Source organism: Notamacropus eugenii, chromosome 2 (genome assembly GCF_028372415.1).
Source record: "Notamacropus eugenii isolate mMacEug1 chromosome 2, mMacEug1.pri_v2, whole genome shotgun sequence".
Lineage (NCBI taxonomy): Eukaryota > Metazoa > Chordata > Mammalia > Diprotodontia > Macropodidae > Notamacropus > Notamacropus eugenii.
The window spans coordinates 326,730,421-326,748,969 of record NC_092873.1 but is presented as its reverse complement, the minus strand read 5'-3'; the positions used below and the strand labels follow the sequence as shown (position 1 = coordinate 326,748,969).

Below are 18,549 nucleotides of genomic sequence, written 5' to 3'. Positions count from 1 at the left end.
ATAGATCAGAGTTAGGAGAGAATTAGAAGGGAAGAAACAAGTTGGGATGTTTTTGCAATATTCTAGTTGAAAAATTACGAAGACGTAACTACAGTAGTGGTAGTGGGAATAAAAAGGATGGAATGTTTAATTTTTTAAAAAATTCTCATAAAGATATAATCTTTTAGTTTGAATTTTAGCCCTCAAAATGAAAAGACAGAGAATAAAAATGGAGGAAAAAAAAAAAAGGACAGGACAGATCAAAGAGATAATGCAGAACATTGATTCAGAATTGGATGACTAGATTTGAGGAAAGGAAGAAGGGAAGGGGAGAATCAAAGATGATTAATGGTTAAACTTGTGTCACTAGGAGAATGATGGCACCATAACAGAAATAAGAAAATCAGAAAGGTAGAATAGATTTTGGAGGTCAGGGAAAGATAATGAATTAGATTTAGTATATGTAAAATCTGAGTTACTATGTAGTAGAGATGTCTAGCAGGCAGCTAGGATGAGGTTCTAGAGGTTAGGAAGGCAATTGTAACTAGAGAAATCTTAGATTTATCCACATAGAGATAGTAGTTGAAGATATGGATAAGAATGAAATCCTCAAGGAGGAAAGAGAGAGAGAAGGCAGGAGGGCCAAGGTCAGAATCTTGTTAAAAGACTATGTGACAAGAGGAAAAACAGGCAACAGCAAAAGAGAAGGAACAGCCAGAATAGTAAGAAAACTAGGATAGGATGGTGTCACAGAAACTAAATGTTTCAGGAAGGAGAAGGTATCCAAATTAACTTTGTGTTCTTTTCTTCTTTTAGCTTCCATTCTCTTCTTTTCCTTGCTTGTTTTTCCACCTTTTTTGGAATAATGGAAATAACTGCTGTAACTAAAAAGTAGCTGAGTGATAGATATCTCAGAGTCAAGAAGGAAAATTTGTAATAAGAACCAAGACAATGCAAAAGAAAATAGAGCTTTATAATAAAAGAAGAAATAGAAAAGAAAACAGGTAGAAACTTTGAGGCAGACCAGGGTAAAATGAAGGGATCTAGTTAAGGAGAGTGAAAGACCATAGGAGAACATAGTATAGACTTGACCATGTCACTCTTCTGCTCAAAAAAACTCCAGTCACTCCTATGACAAAATAGAAATTCCTCTGTTTGTTATTTAAAGCATTTTACAATCAGGCTTCATCCTTCCTTTCCAGGCTTAGTATATCTTACTTAATTTCATGTACTTTCTATTCTTGCTGAACTGACTAACTTTCTGCTGTTCCCCATAAATGGCATTCCATCTCCTGTCCTTGTGATTTTGCACAGGTTATCCCCCTGTATTTAGAATACACTTCATCCTTATCTTTGGCTTCTTCCAAGGCTCCATCAGCTCAAGAGCCATCTTCTTATTGGAGTCCTTTCCAGATTCCCTTCGACTGATAGCACCTTTTCCAAACCCCCATGAAATATCTTTTACTTACTTAATATGTATTTTATATTTACTTACATGTTTACATGTTGATTCTCTTAATAGAATATAAGCTCATTGAGGGCAGAGACAGTTTTGTACTCTAGCAACTAGCACAACATCTGGCACATGGTAAGCTCAATAAATTCTTGTTGAATAGTGTCACATGCTGTAGGGTAGCTAAGTGGCACAGTGGATAGAGTGCCAGGCCTGAAATCAGGAAGACTTTTCTTCCTGAATTCAAATCTGGCCTCAGACACTAGCTGTGTGAACCTGGACAAATTACTTAACCCTTTTCACCTCGGTTTCCTCCTCTGTAAAATGAGCTGGAGAAGGAAATGGCAAACCATTCCAGTATCTTTGCCAAGAAAACCCTAAATGGGATCACAAAGAATCAGCCATGATTGAAATGACTAAACAACAACAAGTCAAATGCTGCAGAGAAATAAAGCCATGGTTAAAATTTTTTTTAAAAAAACACTAGATAGACAGTCTTTGGTGACTTTTCTAAAGAGTAGTTTCAATAAGTGATGAGGCAAAAGACAGATTCCTAGGGATTGAGACAGGAGTGGATATGGAAGAAGCAATGCACCATCTTCTTTGAAGAATTTATTGGTAAAAGAAAGGAAAGGATAATGATTTAAGGTAGAATGTTTATGAGTAAAACATTGAATAAGAAAAAAATTCAATAAGGAGAACCCTAGCAGAGGACAAGATATGGAGGTAAACGGAAATAATTAATGGGTAATGATCCTGGAAGAGGTGGGAATAGGTGGGATCAAGGGCACAGGTAAAAGACCTTGCATTGGAAATGAAAAGGTATGCTTCTTATTGACTACCAGACTTTTTTTTATTATCTAGCTATTTTGAAAGGAATTTAGAAAGGATTGGGGGATTTACATATATGGGTTTGTAATTAAGTAGGGATTACAATAGAAATCCTCCGGCTTCCTTCTAATGCTTAGTTTATGCTGCTGTGATTTTAGGGCAGGATATTCATGGCCAGATATCTCTGTAAACTTAACAAATATATGGGACTAGATTCCTGACTTGACCCTGTTTTTAATGATGTGCTTAAATTATCTAACCTGTTGTTGTTGTTGAGTCATTTCTGAGTTGTTTCTAACTCTTTACGACCCCATTGGGATCTTCTTGGTTTGCCATTTCCTTGTCTGGTCTGTTTTACAGATGAGCACTGAGGCAAACAGGGTTACAACTTGCTCAGGGTCACTCGACTTTTAAGTGTCTGACCTCAGATTTTAACTTAGGAAGAGAAGTCTTCCTGACTCCAGGCCTGGTGCTCTGTCCACTGCATCACCTACCTATCCAGTGTTGTTGCTACATAATATAGACTACCATACTTAATTTGTCTAGAAATATATGCTGTTGTCTCTGAATTAAGCCAACTTCTTAATGGACCCAGGCTAGTAATAATCCACAGATAAATCCTTCAGACAGTTTTTTTTTGACCAAACTTTTTGCTGCTTGTATAACTAGGGATCTTAATTTTTACATACTGAACCTAAAACATTCATTCCACTGATATGCCCTTGTATCAGTTCCAAACCTGTTGAGAGGACATCTTCCAAATGTTGTAATTCTAAATATCTGTAAGCCAATTTCTCACATGCACCCCCTATACATAATGACAATACATTTTAATCTCAGTTCTATCCTTTTCCAGTGAAGTGTGTGTGTGTGTGTGTGTGTGTGTGTGTGTGTGTGTGTGCGCATTGGACTTAGTACTTTCCATTCTTTCCTCTCTTAAATGTATTGTAAAGAATAATGAAATAAGATTTGTGCAGCTTGTTAAATTACCAAGCAAGCAGTAATGCTAAGGGATCAGAAACATGTAAGAAAAGATATCTAGTCTCCAGATCAAGCAGTTCCCCGATCATGGAAATTTGGAAACAGCTTTTTTTCTAATAGTAAGAAAGACTTTAAAGTTCTGCATGTTGAATAAAACACAGAGTACTTAAGTTTCTTTTGTATTGATTCTTTTCTATGGCAGGAGCTACAGTATGCCCAACAAAACTATTTTTCTAGATTATCTGAAAATGCCCCAGAAACTTTAACCAGAAATGATGCTCCAAGCAACTTTAAGGAAGAATCAAATTTGCCTCCTGCTCAGGTACAGTAGCAGTTTGTCAATTTACTGTCATAGAAGTTTAACATGGAAAATTTGATGAAGATGCTCTTTACCTCCAAAAAAGTCTACACTTAAGATTTGGAGATTGAAGAGACCTTAATCTATTCCAATCCCCTCATTTTGCATATGAGCAAACTGAGACTCAGAGCGCTTATGTGACATCTAATTACAGCAGAGCGGTAAGTGACAGGTCTGGGATTCATAGCCGAACCTCAATTCCAAATAGTCCAGATATGTTTTTTCTACTACATCACATTAAACTGCAACAAGTTCATTTCCTAAAAGATGATAGGTGTTGTTTGGTAATTCATTGATCTTGAGTTGCTGAGGACTTATAATGATAAAACACTTTATTCAGAGTTGTGTTTATCAGACAGAATTGGTGACAAGATACTTGTACAGTTAGCTAATCAATGACAGCTAGCAGTAGGAATTAAAAGTCCTGAGCAGAAAAAAAAAAAATGAAGAAACAGTTTCATCTAGAATAGTAGAAAGAGGCTGAGACTAGATGATTAAGTCAGACTGCTCAATGCATCAAGAGCTTTAGAAGACGAGGTTCATCATTGTATATGAAGTCAGATCTGATGCATTAGTTAGTTTTGCTGAACTCCTTTTTTTCTTCAAGATTCTTTATTCTTTGCTACAAGGAATGGCTTGATGGTTCAGGGAGGTAGTACCCATATATTAAAAAATAAAGATTAGGTAAAAATCAAAGCTTTCAATAACTTTTTTTTTCAGATTCCAACAGCTTGGTTTATTTATTTATTTGGTATTTTATTTTTTCCCCAGTTACATGTAAAAATATTTTTTAACACTTATTTTTACAATTTTGAATTTCAAATTCTCTCCCTTCCACCCACCCCATCCCCCCTCATTGAGAAGGCAAGTGTTTTGATAGAGGTTATACAAGTATTGTCATGCAAAACATTTCTATATTAATCATGTTGTAAAAGAATACTTAGACCAAAAGAAACCTCAGGAAAAATTTAAAAACATATGCTTCAATCTGTATTCAGACACCATCAGTTCTTTCTTTGGGGATGGATAGCATTTTTTCATCAGAAGTCCTTCAAAATTGTCTTGGATTATTGTAGTGCTGAGAATAGCTGAGTCATTCGTACCTGATCATCTAACATACTACATTTCACTTTGCATCAGCTTATGTAAGTCTTTCCAGGTTTTTCTGCAAGCATTGTGCTAATCATTTTTTATGCAAAACACCTCCATAATAGTCATGTTGTGAAAGACTAACTATATTTCCCTCCATCCTATCCCACCCCTAATTTTCTCCTTTGACCCTGTACCTATTCTAAAGTGTTTGCTTCTGACTACCCCTCCCCCAATCGGCCCTCTCTTTTATCAACCCCCTCTCTTATCCCTTTCCCCACTTCTTTCCTGTAGGGTAAGATACCCAGTTAAGCGTGTATGTTATTTCCTCCTTAAGCCAAATCCAATGAGAGTAAGATTCACTCATTCCTTCTCACCTCCCCCCTCTTCTCCTCCATTGTGAAACCTTTTTCTTGCCTCTTTCATGTGAGGTAATTGACCCAGTTCTGTCTCTCCCTTTCTCCTCCCATTATATATCTCTCTCACCCCTTAATTTTATTTTTTAGATATCATCCCTTCATATTGAACTCACCCTGTACCCTGTCTGTCTGTTTATCTATCTATCTATCTATCTATCTATCTATCTATCTATCTATCTATCTATCTATCATCTTCTCCAACTACCCTAATACTGAGAAAGGTCTTATCAGTTACAAATATTATCTTTCCATGTAGGAATGTAAACAGTTCAACTTTAGTAAGTCCCTTATGATTTCTCCTTCCTGTTTACCTTTTCATGCTTCTCTTGATTCTTGTGCTTGAAAGTCAGATTTTCTATTCATCTCTGATCTTTTCATCAAGAATGCTTCTAGGGGGCAGAGCCAAGATGGCGGAGTAGATAGACACACATACACTAGCTCCAAACCCACTGCCCATAAAATATCTGTAAAAAAGAGCTTCCAACAAGTTCTGAAGCAGAAGAGGCCACAGAGCAACAGAACAGACAAGATTTCTGTTCCAGAATGCCTGAAAACCACTCACAAAAGGTCCTCGTGCTGCAGACACAGAGCCCAGCCCTTCTTGGCCGCACGCAGCGCCCAGAGGAGCGGATCCAGGCAGGCTTCAGGGACGGAATCTCCAACAGCCGCATGGGTCCCTCCATCCACAGGTGACAAGGGTCAGTGAGAGAGTCTCTTTGGCGGGTTGAGAGGGGAGTGGGGTGCCCCCATAGCTCGGGCCCCCTCGGGAGGCACTGGCTGAGGTGGGAGCAGACTGGGGCTCCCCAAGCAGGCAGGAGCCTGGATCCATTGGTGAAGGTCTCTGTATAAACCCCCTAAGGGAACTGAGCCTGTGAGGTGGCCCTGCCCCCACCTGAGCACCTGAACTTAATCTCACACTGAATAGCAGCCCTGCCCCCGCCAAAGCCCTAAGGCTGAGAAGCAGCATTTGAATCTCAGACCCCAAGCTCTGGCTGGGTGGATCTGGAGGCCAAGTGGGTGTGAAGAGAATATTCAGAAGTCAAGTCACTGGCTGGGAAAATGCCCAGAAAAGGGGAAAAAAATAAGACTATAGAAGGCTACTTTCTTGGTGAACAGATAATTCCTCCCTTCCTTTCTGAAGAGGAAGAACAATGCTTACCATCAGGGAGAGACACAGAAGTCAAGGCTTCTGTATCCCAGTCCACTCAATGGGCTCAGGCCATGGAAGAGCTCAAAAAGGATTTTGAAAATCAAGTTAGAGAGATGGAGGAAAAACTGGGAAGACAAATGAGAGACATGCAAGCAAAGCATGAAAAACAATTAAACACCCTGCTAAAGGAGACCCCAAAAAATGCTGAAGAAAATAACAGCTTGAAAAATAGGCTAACTCAATTGGCAAAAGAGGTTCAAAAAGCCAATGAGGAGAAGAATGCTTTCAAAAGCAGAATTAGCCAAATGGAAAAGGAGATTCAAAAGCTCACTGAAGAAAATAATTCTTTCAAAATTAGAATGGAACAGATGGAGGCTAATGACTTTATGAGAAACCAAGAAATCACAAAACAAAACCAAAAGAATGAAAAAATGGAAGATAATGTGAAATATCTCATTGGAAAAACAACTGACCTGGAAAATAGATCCAGGAGAGACAATTTAAAAATTAGGGGACTACCTGAAAACCATGATCAAAAAAAGAGCCTAGACATCATCTTTCATGAAATTATCAAGGAAAACTGCGCTGAGATTCTAGAACCAAAGGGCAAAATAAGTATTCAAGGAATCCACAGATCACTGCCTGAAAGAGATCCAAAAAGAGAAACTCCTAGGAACATTATGGCCAAATTTCAGAGTTCCCAGGTCAAGGAGAAAATATTGCAAGCAGCTAGAAAGAAACAATTCAAGTATTGTGGAAGTACAATCAGGATAACACAAGATCTAGCAGCTTCTACATTAAGGGATCGAAGGGCATGGAATAGGATATTCCAGAAGTCAAAGGAACTAGAACTAAAACCAAGAATCACCTACCCAGCAAAACTGAGTATAATACTTCAGGGGAAAAATTGGTCTTTCAATGAAATAGAGGACTTTCAAGCATTCTTGATGAAAAGACCAGAGCTGAAAAGAAAATTTGACTTTCAGACACAAAAATGAAGAGAAGCATGGAAAGGTAAACAGCAAAGAGAAGTCATAAGGGACTTACAAAAGATGAACTGTTTACATTCCTACATGGAAAGACAATATTTGTAACTCTTGAAACTATTCAGTATCTCGGTACTGGGTGGGATAACACACACACACATGCACATGCACACAAACATAGAGACAGAGTGCACAGAGTGAATTGAAGAGGATGGGATCATATCTTAAAAAAATGAAATCAAGCAGTGAGAGAGAAATATATTGGGAGGAGAAAGGGAGAAATGGAATGGGGCAAATTATCTCTCATAAAAGAAGCAAGCAAAAGACTTATTAGTGGAGGGATAAAGAGGGGAGGTAAGAGAAAAACATGAAGTTTACTCTCATCACATTCCACTAAAGGAAGGAATAAAATGCACACTCATTTTGGTATGAAAACCTATCTTACAATACAGGAAAGTGGGGGATAAGGGGATAAGCAGGGGGGGGGGATGATGGAAAGGAGGGCATGGGGAGGAGGGAGCAATCTGAGGTCGACACTCATGGGGAGGGACAGGATCAAAAGAGAGAATAGAAGTAATGGGGGACAGGATAGGATGGAGGGAAATATAGTTAGTCTTATACAACAGGACTATTATGGAAGTCATTTGCAAAACTACACAGATTTGGCCTATATTGAATTGCTTGCCTTCCAAAGGGAGGGGCTGGGGAGGGAGGGAGGAAAAGAAGTTGGAACTCAAAGTTTTAGGAACAACTGTCGAGTACTGTTCTTGCCACTAGGAAATAAGAAATACAGGTAAAGGGGTATAGAAAGTTATTTGGCCCTACAGGACAAAAGAGAAGATGGAGACAAGGGCAGAGAGGGATGATATAAGAGAGAGCAGATTGGTGATAGGGGCAATTAGAATGCTTGGTGTTTTGGGGTGGGTGGAGGGGACAAAAGGGGAGAAAATGTGGAACCCAAAATTTTGTGAAAATGAATGTTAAAAGTTAAATAAATAAATAAATAAATAAATAATAATAATAATAAAAGAATGCTTCTATCTTATTGATCCACCATTTTTTCCCCTAAAGTATTATACTCAGTTTTGCTGGGTAGCTGATTCTTGGTTTTAATCCTAGCTTCTTCAACTTCTGAAATATATTCCAAGCCCTCCATTCCCTTAATGTAGATGCTGCTAGATCTTGTGTTATCCTGATTACATTTCCACAGTACTCAATTTGTTTTTTTCTGGCTGCTTGTAATATTTTCTTCTGACCTGGGAACTCTGGAATTTGGCTACAACATTCCTAGGAATTTTCCTTTTGGGTTCTCTTTTAGGAGGTGATTGGTGGATTCTTTCAATATTTATTTTACCCTCTGGTTCTAGAATATCAGGGCAGTTTTCCTGTTAATTTCTTGAAAGATGATGTCTAGCCTCTTTTTCTGATCATGGCTTTCAGACAGTCCAATAATTTTTAAATTATCTCTCTTGGATCTGTTTTCCAGTTCAGTGGTTTTTCCAATGAGATATTTCACATTGTCTTCTATTTTTTCATTCTTTTGGTTCTGTTTTATAATTTCTTGATTTCTCATAAAGTCATTAGTTTCTATTTGTTCCATTCTAATTTTGAAGGAATTATTTTCTTCACTGAGCTTTTGGACCTCCTTTTCCATCTGGCCAGTTCTGCTTTTTAAGGCTTCTTCTCCTCATTGGCTTTTTGGACTTCTTTTGCCATTTGGGTTAGTCTATTTTTTAAGGTGTTATTTTCTTTAGTATTTTTTTGGGTCTCCTTTAGGAAGCTGTTTACTCAATTTCCATGATTTTCTTGCATCTCACTCATTTCTTCTCCCAATTTTTCCTCTACTTCTCTTAATTGATTTTCAAAATTCTTTTTGAGCTCCTCCATGGCCTACAATCAATTCATATTGCTCTTGGAAGCTTTTGATGTAGGAACTTTGACTCTGCTGTCCTCCTCTGGTTGTATGCCCTGATCTTCTTTGTCACCAAAGTAAGATTCTATAGTCTGAGTTCTTTTATGATATTTAGTCATCTTTCCAGCCAAAAACTTGACTTTCTAACTCTTTGTCAAGGTAGGACTCTTCTTCCAGTGGGGGTGGGGCTGGAGGTAGATGTACTGTCACAGGTTTCAGAGATTTTGTATCAACCCCATGATCCCCCACTCTGTGTGGGCCCAGAGTTCCAAAAACAATCTCTGCCTCTGTTGCTGCTGCTCCTGCTGCTGCTGCTGCCCCTACTGCTGGCTGCCGCTGCCACTGCCACCACTCCCACCACCCTGGAACTGGGACTGCACTGGCCAGACTGTGCATTCTTCTTTCACCCAGTTCCCACAGAGTTTTCCACTTTTTTGGTGTTTGTGGGTTGAGAAGTCTGGAAACGGCCACAGCTACAATGATTCAGTCCCTGTGGCCTGCTCTGGCTCATCTGTGCCAGTGCGGCCCACAGCAGGCTGCGATCCACTCCCTGCCCAGTGGAAAAGACTCTTCCTATTGATTTTCCAGGTTGTCTTGGGCTGGGGATTTGTTTCACTCTGTCATTTTGCAGTTTATGTAGCTCTAGAATTTGTTTAGAGTCATTTTCTATAGGTATTTGGAGGGCTCAAGGGGAGAGCTCAGAGAAGTCTCTGCTTTTATTCTGCCATCTTGGCTCAGCTACCTCATTTGCATTTCTAAGTAGTGGTTAGAGCATGTTCTCATATAGCTATAGATAGCTTTAATTACTTTATCTGAAAACTGATCATATTTTTTGATCATTTTTGTCAATTGGGGAATGACTTTTATTTTTAGAAATTTGCCTCAGTTTTCAATATGTTTGAGAAATGAGGCCTTTATTAGAGAAATTTGCTTCAAAATTTTTTTCACAGTTACTCTTCCTAACTCTATTTCCCCATCCTAGTTTCCCTTCTTTATTCTATTCTCTCTCTGCTCTCCCTGTCCCTCCTCCAAAGTGTTTTGCTTCTGACTACCCCCTCCCCCAGTTTGCCCTATCTTCTATCACTCCTCCCTTCTTTTATCTCCTTCCCTTCCTACTTTCCCATAGGATAAGATAGATTTTTATACCCAATTTAATGTGTGTGTTCTTCCCTCTTTAAGCCAGTTCTGATGAGAGTAAGGTTTACTCACTCCTCCACATCTCTCCCCTCTTCTCCTTCACTGTAAAAGCTTTTTCTTGCCTCTTTTGAGATGATTTACCCCATTCTACCTCTTCCTTTCACCTAGTAAATTCCTCTCACCCCTTAATTTTATTTTTTTAGATATCATTCCATCATGTTCAACTTATACTTTTGTCCTCTATATAGTCCATCTAACTGACCTAATCATGAGAAAGCTCTTGTAAGTTACAGGTATCATCTTCTCATGTAGAAATGTAAACAGCTTAACCTTTTTTAAATCCCTTATGATTTCCCTTTCTTGTTTACCTTTTTATGCTTCACTTGAGTTTTGTATTTAAAAGTCAAATTTCCTATTCAGTTCTCATTTTTCCATCAAGAATGTTTGAAAGTCTTCTATTTCATTGAATGTCTATATTTTCCCTTCATGGATTATACTGTTTTGCCTGGTAGGTGATTCTTGGTTGTAATCCTAGTTCCTTTGCCTTTCAGAATATCATATTCCAAGCCCTCGAGTCCTTTAATGTAGAAGCTGCTAAAATCTTGTGTTAATTCTGACTGTCACTCCATACTTGAACTGTTTATTTCTGACTTCTTACAATATTTTCTCCTCAACCTGAGAGCTCTGGAATTTGGCTATAATATTCCTGGGAGTTTTCTTTTGGTAATCTCTTTCAGGAGGTAATCAGTGGATTCTTTCTATGTCTGTTTTACCCTATGGTTCTAGAATATCAAGGCAGTTTTCCTTGATAATTTCTTGAAAGATAATATCTAACTTCTTTTTTAGATCATAGCTTTCAGGTAATTCAATAATTTTAAAATGATTTCTCTTGGATCTATTTTTCAGGTCAATTGTTTTTCCAATGAGATATTTCACATTATCTTCTATTTTCTTCATCCTCTTTGTTTTGTTTTATTGTGTCTTGATTTCTCATAAAGTCCTTAGCTTCCCCTTGCTCAATTTTAATTTTTAAGGAACTATTTTCTTCAGTGAACTTTTGTACCTCCTTTTCCATTTGTCCAATTCTACTTTTTAAGGAGTATTTTTCTTCATTGAATTTTTCTGCCTCATTTTCAACTTGGCCAATTCTGCTTTTTAAGGTATTCTCCTCATTGACTTTTTGGACCTCTTTTACCATCTGGCTTAGTCTGTTTTTTAAAATGTTATTTTTTCTACTGTTTTTTGTGTGTCTCCTCTACCAAGCTGTTGACTTATTTTTAATGATTTTCTTGTGTCACTCTTATTTCTCTTCCCATTTTTTTCTCTACCTCTCTTATTTGATTTTCTAAATCTTTTTTGAGCTCTTCCATGGCCTGAGAATAATTCATATTTTTCTTGGAGGCTTTGGATGTAGGAGCTTTTACTTTGTTATCTTCTGAATGTGTGTTTTGATCTTCTTTGTCACCATAGTAACTTTCTGTGGTCAGAATTTGTTTTCTATTGTTTGCTTCTTTTCCCAGCCTATTTCTTAACTTTTAACTCTCTGCTAAAGTGGAGCTTTGCTTCCAGGGTGGAGGGCACACTGTCCAAAGCTTTAAAGGTTTTGTGCAGCTGTTTTCAGAGAGTTATTATGGTCTAAAGAGAGGTGTATTTACTACTCTCCTGACAGTGCTCTGGTCTGTGAGTGACCACAAGTACTCTTTTCTGTCCCAGAACTGTGACGAAGTTCCCTGTTCCACTGTGGCCACAAACTGGTGGGCGAGTGTTCCTCCTTGCCCTGAGACTGCCACCCAGAACTGTAATCCAGTTCCAAGTGTGGACAAAGCAATAGAGTCCTGCCTCAGTGCTAGCAAAGAGACCCTTATAATCTTCTGACTACTTCTGTGGGCATAGAGCTCTGGAAGCAGTTACTGCACTTCTGATTCAGTGACTCTCAAGACCTGCTCCTGATTTCTTGAGGCTGGGTCTTTGATAGACCTTTTCTGCTGATCTTCTAAGTTATCTTTGACTGGAAAATTATTTCACCCTGCCCTGCTCCAGGAATTGTTTCATGGCATTATTTAAAGGTGTTCAGAGGGCTAAGGAGATGTCAGGCAAGTTGTCTTTTCTCTGCCGTCTTGGCTCTTATCAACTTTTTTAAAATTGTTTTTAAATCAGATCAATAAAGAAAGAAAGAAAGAAAAAGAGAAAGAGAGAAAGAAAGAAAGAAAGGAAGAAAGAAGGAAAGAAAAGGTGAAAGTCCTCTCTGAGGAAAGAGAGCCAGAAAACAGTGTTCTCTCAGAAAGGGAATAGCAGAAGGTGTAAAAAACAGCAGAGAATTGGGCTAAAAAAAAATTTAGTGATTAAAAGACAAAACCTTTAGCCAATATTGACTTGGATTTTGGTAGACCAGTAATAAGGAGAAACCTGCAGGAATCTGTCATTCTCTTTCCACACTGCATTTCATTGTGAATATAGAAAATAGCCAAATTATTAGGCTTTATTCAGTACAAAGTGGGACCCAATGAGACCTTTCTTAAATTGATGTCCTCTTTCTTTCTAAACAGAGTCATGTTTTTTCTGTACAGGAGCTCTACACACACACACACACACACACACACACACACACACACACACACACACACACAGTCTGACCTTCCCCCATGCAGGATAAAGAATCATTTAAAATACCTTTGTTTTGGTGTGTTCTGACAGGTCAATGTAGACATGGTTTGGTATGATTCAGAAAAATTGAGCCCATTCTTGTGAGATAAAAAAATTTTCTTAGCTTTTTGACACGGTCTCCAGACCTGAATAAGATCACTTCTCTTAGCCCCTGATAATTCAGACCCATCATTGGGCTTTTCTTCATCCAGTATCTTTTCAAGATCTTTTCCTGCACTAGTGTGTACCTTGAAAAACCAACACACTGTAGCTGTCTTGAAAAATTCTTCTGCTTGATCTTATTTTTGAGGTAGATGCTATGTGAAGATCCCAATCCACAAAGAACAATTTTTCAGCCAGCTGGAAAAATAGAAAAAATAATAACTTCCACACTGTAGGTACTTAGCACATATGAATTGAATTGAATTTGTTCAAGTGGCTTCAATTCTAGCCACAAACGTACTCTACTCAATAAAGTCATTTTATGTGGTCAAAAATGGATGTTAATAATAATCAGCATCTGCCAAGCCTGGAGGCCCGTATTGGGCTACCTGAGTCTTTCTTACCTGTCCAGGTCTTCGGCTGGCCACGCCGGATGCACGTATGAGAGAAAGGACATTCCAGAGTCAAACAGGGGTTGAGCTTTATTACAGGGTTTCGGTTACAAGTGCAGGGGGTCTTCTTTCTTAGGACGAAGAGGGGGAGATTTCCTAAGAAGGCTAAGCTTAAGGGATTGGAAGTAGAAGTACAAGCGGGGAGAGAGGGGGAGGGGAGAGAGGAAAGAAAAGAAGCGGAGCCCTACTTTTCTCTTTGGCTCCACACGTGCTAAGAGAGCTTTTAGGCTTCCTCAATCCTACTTAATCTTCAGCCACACAGTTTGCATCTCAATACCGTGCTGTTAAGTAACTAGGTGTGCTCCAATCCGGGACGACCTCGAGGGCAGGGAGACTCCACCCATCAGGTATCTCCGGGGGAGAGGCGGAAATACCCGAGCTAGCCGAGCTAGCTCGGTCTGACCTTCTCGAACCCCCGCTGTTCGTGGAGGGCCTCATAAGACTCTAAGATTTAGAAGTCCCACTTTTACCTGCCCGAGACTGTCCACACGGAATTGAGCTTCCAGTCCCAACAAGCATCTGCTTCATCTGTGTCAGAATTTCTATGAAATAAGTACTGAGTGTATACCTAAGTTAAGTGGAAGTAACTGTGCCCTGAACAGCTTGCAGAAGCGAGGCCTTTCTTTGTGTTCATAAATATTCGGCCTTCCTCCAACTCCACAGTGCTTAGAAATTGATTTCCCCAAACTATCTAAATCACAGAAGGATTTCCATTCTACATTGGTGGAAGAAATTTCTATACCAGGAGTTGAAATTATTGGTGCAGATGCCTACATGCATGCATTTATTTCCTTTAATCAACAGTCTTTCTCCTTTTCTCTGTGTTTATTCAAGCAGAAAAATTATCCTAGATCTTTGCATTCCCTCCAGAATATGTCAAATCTAAGATTTCAGGAAGTACTGTCTGATTCAACCCCTCCTAATACCCAAATGTTCCTCAAAACATTAGAGATCCACAATTCAATTAACTTAAACTTCTATTAAATAACTATTATGTGCAAGACTATTGAAATTCTATTCTGATGCCCTATTGTGGGACCACAGTGATCTTAGAATTTCAAAAGCTGTGCTAGTAAAGCTCACGCCAATCCTACTGACCTGGAATAACCAGAATTATACGCCTGTCATCTGGAGACCATCCTAGCAATGTTTATAGGATCTTATCATTAAAGGGTTAACAACGAAGTAAGTAATGTTTTTAGCCCTAGCAACAACTAATGGGGAGAGAGGAATGGAGGAGATAAAAATGAAGTCACAGATTCTTGAAGTACTGATACATACACAAGGCACTGTCCTAGAAAAATGCCTATCCTCAGTAGCCTTCTAGAATTCACTACTAAAATCTCTAGATTTTCCTTCTTTTCTATTTTCCTTTACCTTTATCAAGAGGTTCCTGGAATCTAGGAGCCTTGTCGCTTTCTGGAGTTCTTCTGGGATAATTAGGTACTTTCTAACTTTCATAGATCCAACTTAATACTCCTATGAGGATTAGTAAATCGGCTCAGGAGAAAGAAAACAGATCTCCAATGCCAGTTGAGGCCCAAGAATTGCATGAGGAAAATAGACACCATACCCAAAGATCATCATCTCAGGCTGGCAGCTCCCTTCAGGATATATGGCAAATATTAGATCTGGGATCTAGTCCTTCTGGCTTCACCTCTCAAGATGACTCCATTCCAGGTAAGACAAAACAGTGATCTATACAGAGTGGGCACTCAGTAAAGTTTGTTGGTAAAGACGATAGTGCTGGTGATGTTAATGAAGATTATATTGTTGTACCTGAGGCTATTACAGAAACAAATAAATGCAATGTTTTCCTCTTATTTACAGGATTATAGAATTTAGAGTTGGAAGAGGTCATCTAGTTCAGCTCCTCATTTTACACATGAGAAAACTGAGGCCCTAAAAGATTGAATGATTTGCCTAAGGTGACAAGGAATAAGTAGGAGAACTGGGATTTAAATCACAAATCTATTTTTCTTTCCACTGCCTTGATGCTTCTGTTTATAAGGTTTTGTTTTTGTTGTTTTTTTTTTTTAAATCATAGCCCTGCACCTCCCTTGTATTGCCTGAATATTAGCAGTAGCAAATAGGAAGTAAGATCCAAAGAGCAAGGAAGCTCTCTCTCTTGTGCAGTGCTATCACTATGGTGTGCACATGAATATTAATGTACGTTGTTTAAAACAGAGATCTTTAACTGAGTTGTAAGCAATAGTCATTGCTCCATAATCAAATTATGTGCTGTAATTTATACAATGCTTTCACCTTGTGAAAGGTGAGTTCCTATCCCTGTATCAGTGAAATTTTGTCTACCCTGAATAGCATAAGTACCTCATGCCTCACACTAGATATGCAGTCAGGCTCCAGTTTGCACTGGGCTTTTTCTTGTTAGACTTTTTCTCTTCTCTCACCCAGACCGTGCTTTTGGGGGAAATAGAATATAAATTGATATCCTAGCTCACAAATGGTAGATAAGCAGTAGATGGGTTGAAGTACATGAGCAAAGCCTCCTGAAGGACCCAACTTGAGAAGAGAAGGAGAGATATATGTTAGAAGTACAAATAATAAGACAGAAAGATAGAGGAAGGGGACATGAAAGCTCTTTGAGGTTCAATGGAGATATAAGAGCAGTACCTGAGTTGAAGAGGTGACTGATATTTAAACTGAATATTTACAAATGTCCTATGCTTAGTTCATCTGGCAGGTTTGGACAGCAGGCTGTTATTCTGTGTTGTCCTGAGTTCCTGACTGTAAGTTAAATTTGTATGTATTTAGACCAGGCATTGTCAGTGACTTGAGAAGCAGAGGTGGTGATTGGCTGTTATGAGCCCATGGAAAGTCAGCTGACAATATTGTTGCTGTTTCAAGCTGTCAGCTGTACTACAAGGTTTGAATACAGTTTCCTAACCCTCAGTAACTTCCATTCAGATTAGAGACATTAGCTACAAATTTTTACAGTAAACCAGAAATCAGTGACAGAGAAAGCATGAAACCTGTAAAATCTAAGAGGAGGGAAGTACACATAGGGAAAGGCTCTTTTGCTCTGGCTCCTGGGGCCTTGGTCTCAGGTGTGATACTTGCCAGTTCTAGGAGTATCCTAGAAGTAAAAAGGATATCTCTGAGGTCTTTGCAGCAATGCTAATGGAGCCAGCAGCTGGCTAATGGCCTATATTGTGTTTCTGCTAAACCCATCTGGTAAGTGTCACTTCTTTTTTTTTTTAATAGTATTTTTTTCCCAATTACATGTAAAGACAATTTTTTACATTCTTTTTTTTATGAAATTTTACATTCCAAATATTCTCCCTCCCTCTTCCCCCCTCCCAGGATGATAAGCAGTTTGATATAGGTTATAGATGTGCAATCATATAAAAAATATTTCCATATTATTCATGTTGTGAAAGAAGAAACAGCTTACAAAAAGAATTACAGTTTGCTAAAGGAAAAAGAACACAAAAATAATAAAGTGAAAAGAGTATGTTTCTATCTGCATTCACACTCCATTAGCTCTTTCTCTGGATGAGGATAGCATTTTCCAGTTGATCGTTGCACAGTGTTGCTGTTACTACATATAATGGTCTCACTGGTTCTGCTCATTTCACTTTTCGTCTGTTCAAGTAAGTCTTTCCAAATTTTTCTGAAATCTGCCTGCTTGCCATTTCTTATAGCACAATAATATTCCATACATTCATGTGCCACCTGAATTCCCCATTTGATGGTCATCCCCTCAAGTTCCAATTTGCCACCACAAAAAGAGGTGCTGCATATATTTTTGTGCAAGTAGGCCCTTTTCCCTTGTTTATGATCTCTATGGGATATAGACCTAGGAGTGATATTGCTGGATGAAAGGGTATGCATAGTTTGATTTCCCTTTAGACATAGTTCTAAATTGTTTTCTGGAATGGTTAGATCAGTTCACAACTCCACCAACAATGTATTGGTGGTCCACTTTTCCCACATTCTTTCCAACATTTATCATTTTCCTTTTCTGTCATATTAGCCAATCTGATAGATGGGAAGTGGTACCTAAGAGCTGTTTTAATTTGCATTTCCCTAATTAACAGTGAACAAATGTCACTTCTTAAGGAAGCAGAGTAGATCATTGGAAAGGTAGGTAGATGCTGAAGGAGAAGACCGAGGTTCAACTCCCAGATTATGTGACATTAAGCAATTCTCTTACCCTCTCTGAAAAATTAGGACATTGGGCTAGATGGCATCTAAGGCCTCTTTCAGTTCTAATTTTATTCTCATGATATTCAACTGGCAAATGTCCTTACATAAATAGCTCTATTGCAGTTCCAAGATATATCACTGGAAATCTGGGGATAGCTAGTGCTTGAGATTTCCTTATAATAACCCCATTATTTCCATGAAAGTTTATAGACAAAATCTAGACACAGGAGTGGGGAACCTGTGGCCTCGAGGCCACAGGTGGCCTTCTAGATCCTTACGTGCAGCCCTTTGACCGAACCCAAACTTCACAGAACAAATCCCAATTTGTTTGAACAACCCCCCACCTTGAATTCTAAAGGGAACCTCCAGAGTGAAGAATATGGAAAAGCCCTAACTTCTCGGAGTACCTTTAAGTAGTATCCCTAGTGAGGGAGATGCCCATTAGTTGGGGAATGGCTGAATAAGTTATGGTATATGAGTGTGATGGAACAGTGTAGTGCTGTAAGAAATGATAAAGGGGATGGTTTCAGAGAAAGCTGGGAAGGCTTATATGAACTGAAACAAACTGAAGTGGACAGAACCAGGAGAACAATTTACGTAGTAATAGCAATACTGTAAAAATAATCATCTGTAAAAGACGTAGTAACTCTGATTGATACAATGATTCACCACAACTGCAGAAGACTCATAATGAAAAATACTAGAATACCTCCTGATAGAGAACTGATGAACTCAAGAGTGCAGATTAAAGCATTTTTTTACTCTTTTTTTTTTAGAACATGGCTAATGTGGAAATTTTTTTTTTCAGGACTTCACATTTATAATGG

The 18,549-nt window shown here is 38.6% G+C and overlaps 1 protein-coding gene across 7 annotated transcripts in view; it reads left to right on the top strand.

Moving 5' to 3' along the window:
* Positions 1–18,549, top strand: part of CCDC57 (coiled-coil domain containing 57) — a 266,795-nt gene that overhangs the window by 174,599 nt on the left and 73,647 nt on the right. For 3 of the 7 annotated variants that reach the window (XM_072645391.1, XM_072645390.1, XM_072645395.1), the window contains 2 exons: positions 3,447–3,566; positions 15,016–15,232. In XM_072645391.1, coding sequence (XP_072501492.1) covers positions 3,447–3,566; positions 15,016–15,232 — 337 coding nt within the window. Of the gene's footprint in view, positions 1–1,501; positions 1,568–3,446; positions 3,567–15,015; positions 15,233–15,382; positions 15,502–18,549 lie in introns of those variants that run through there. The other 4 variants (XM_072645392.1, XM_072645394.1, XR_011975014.1 and 1 more) reach the window with 4 other exon arrangements.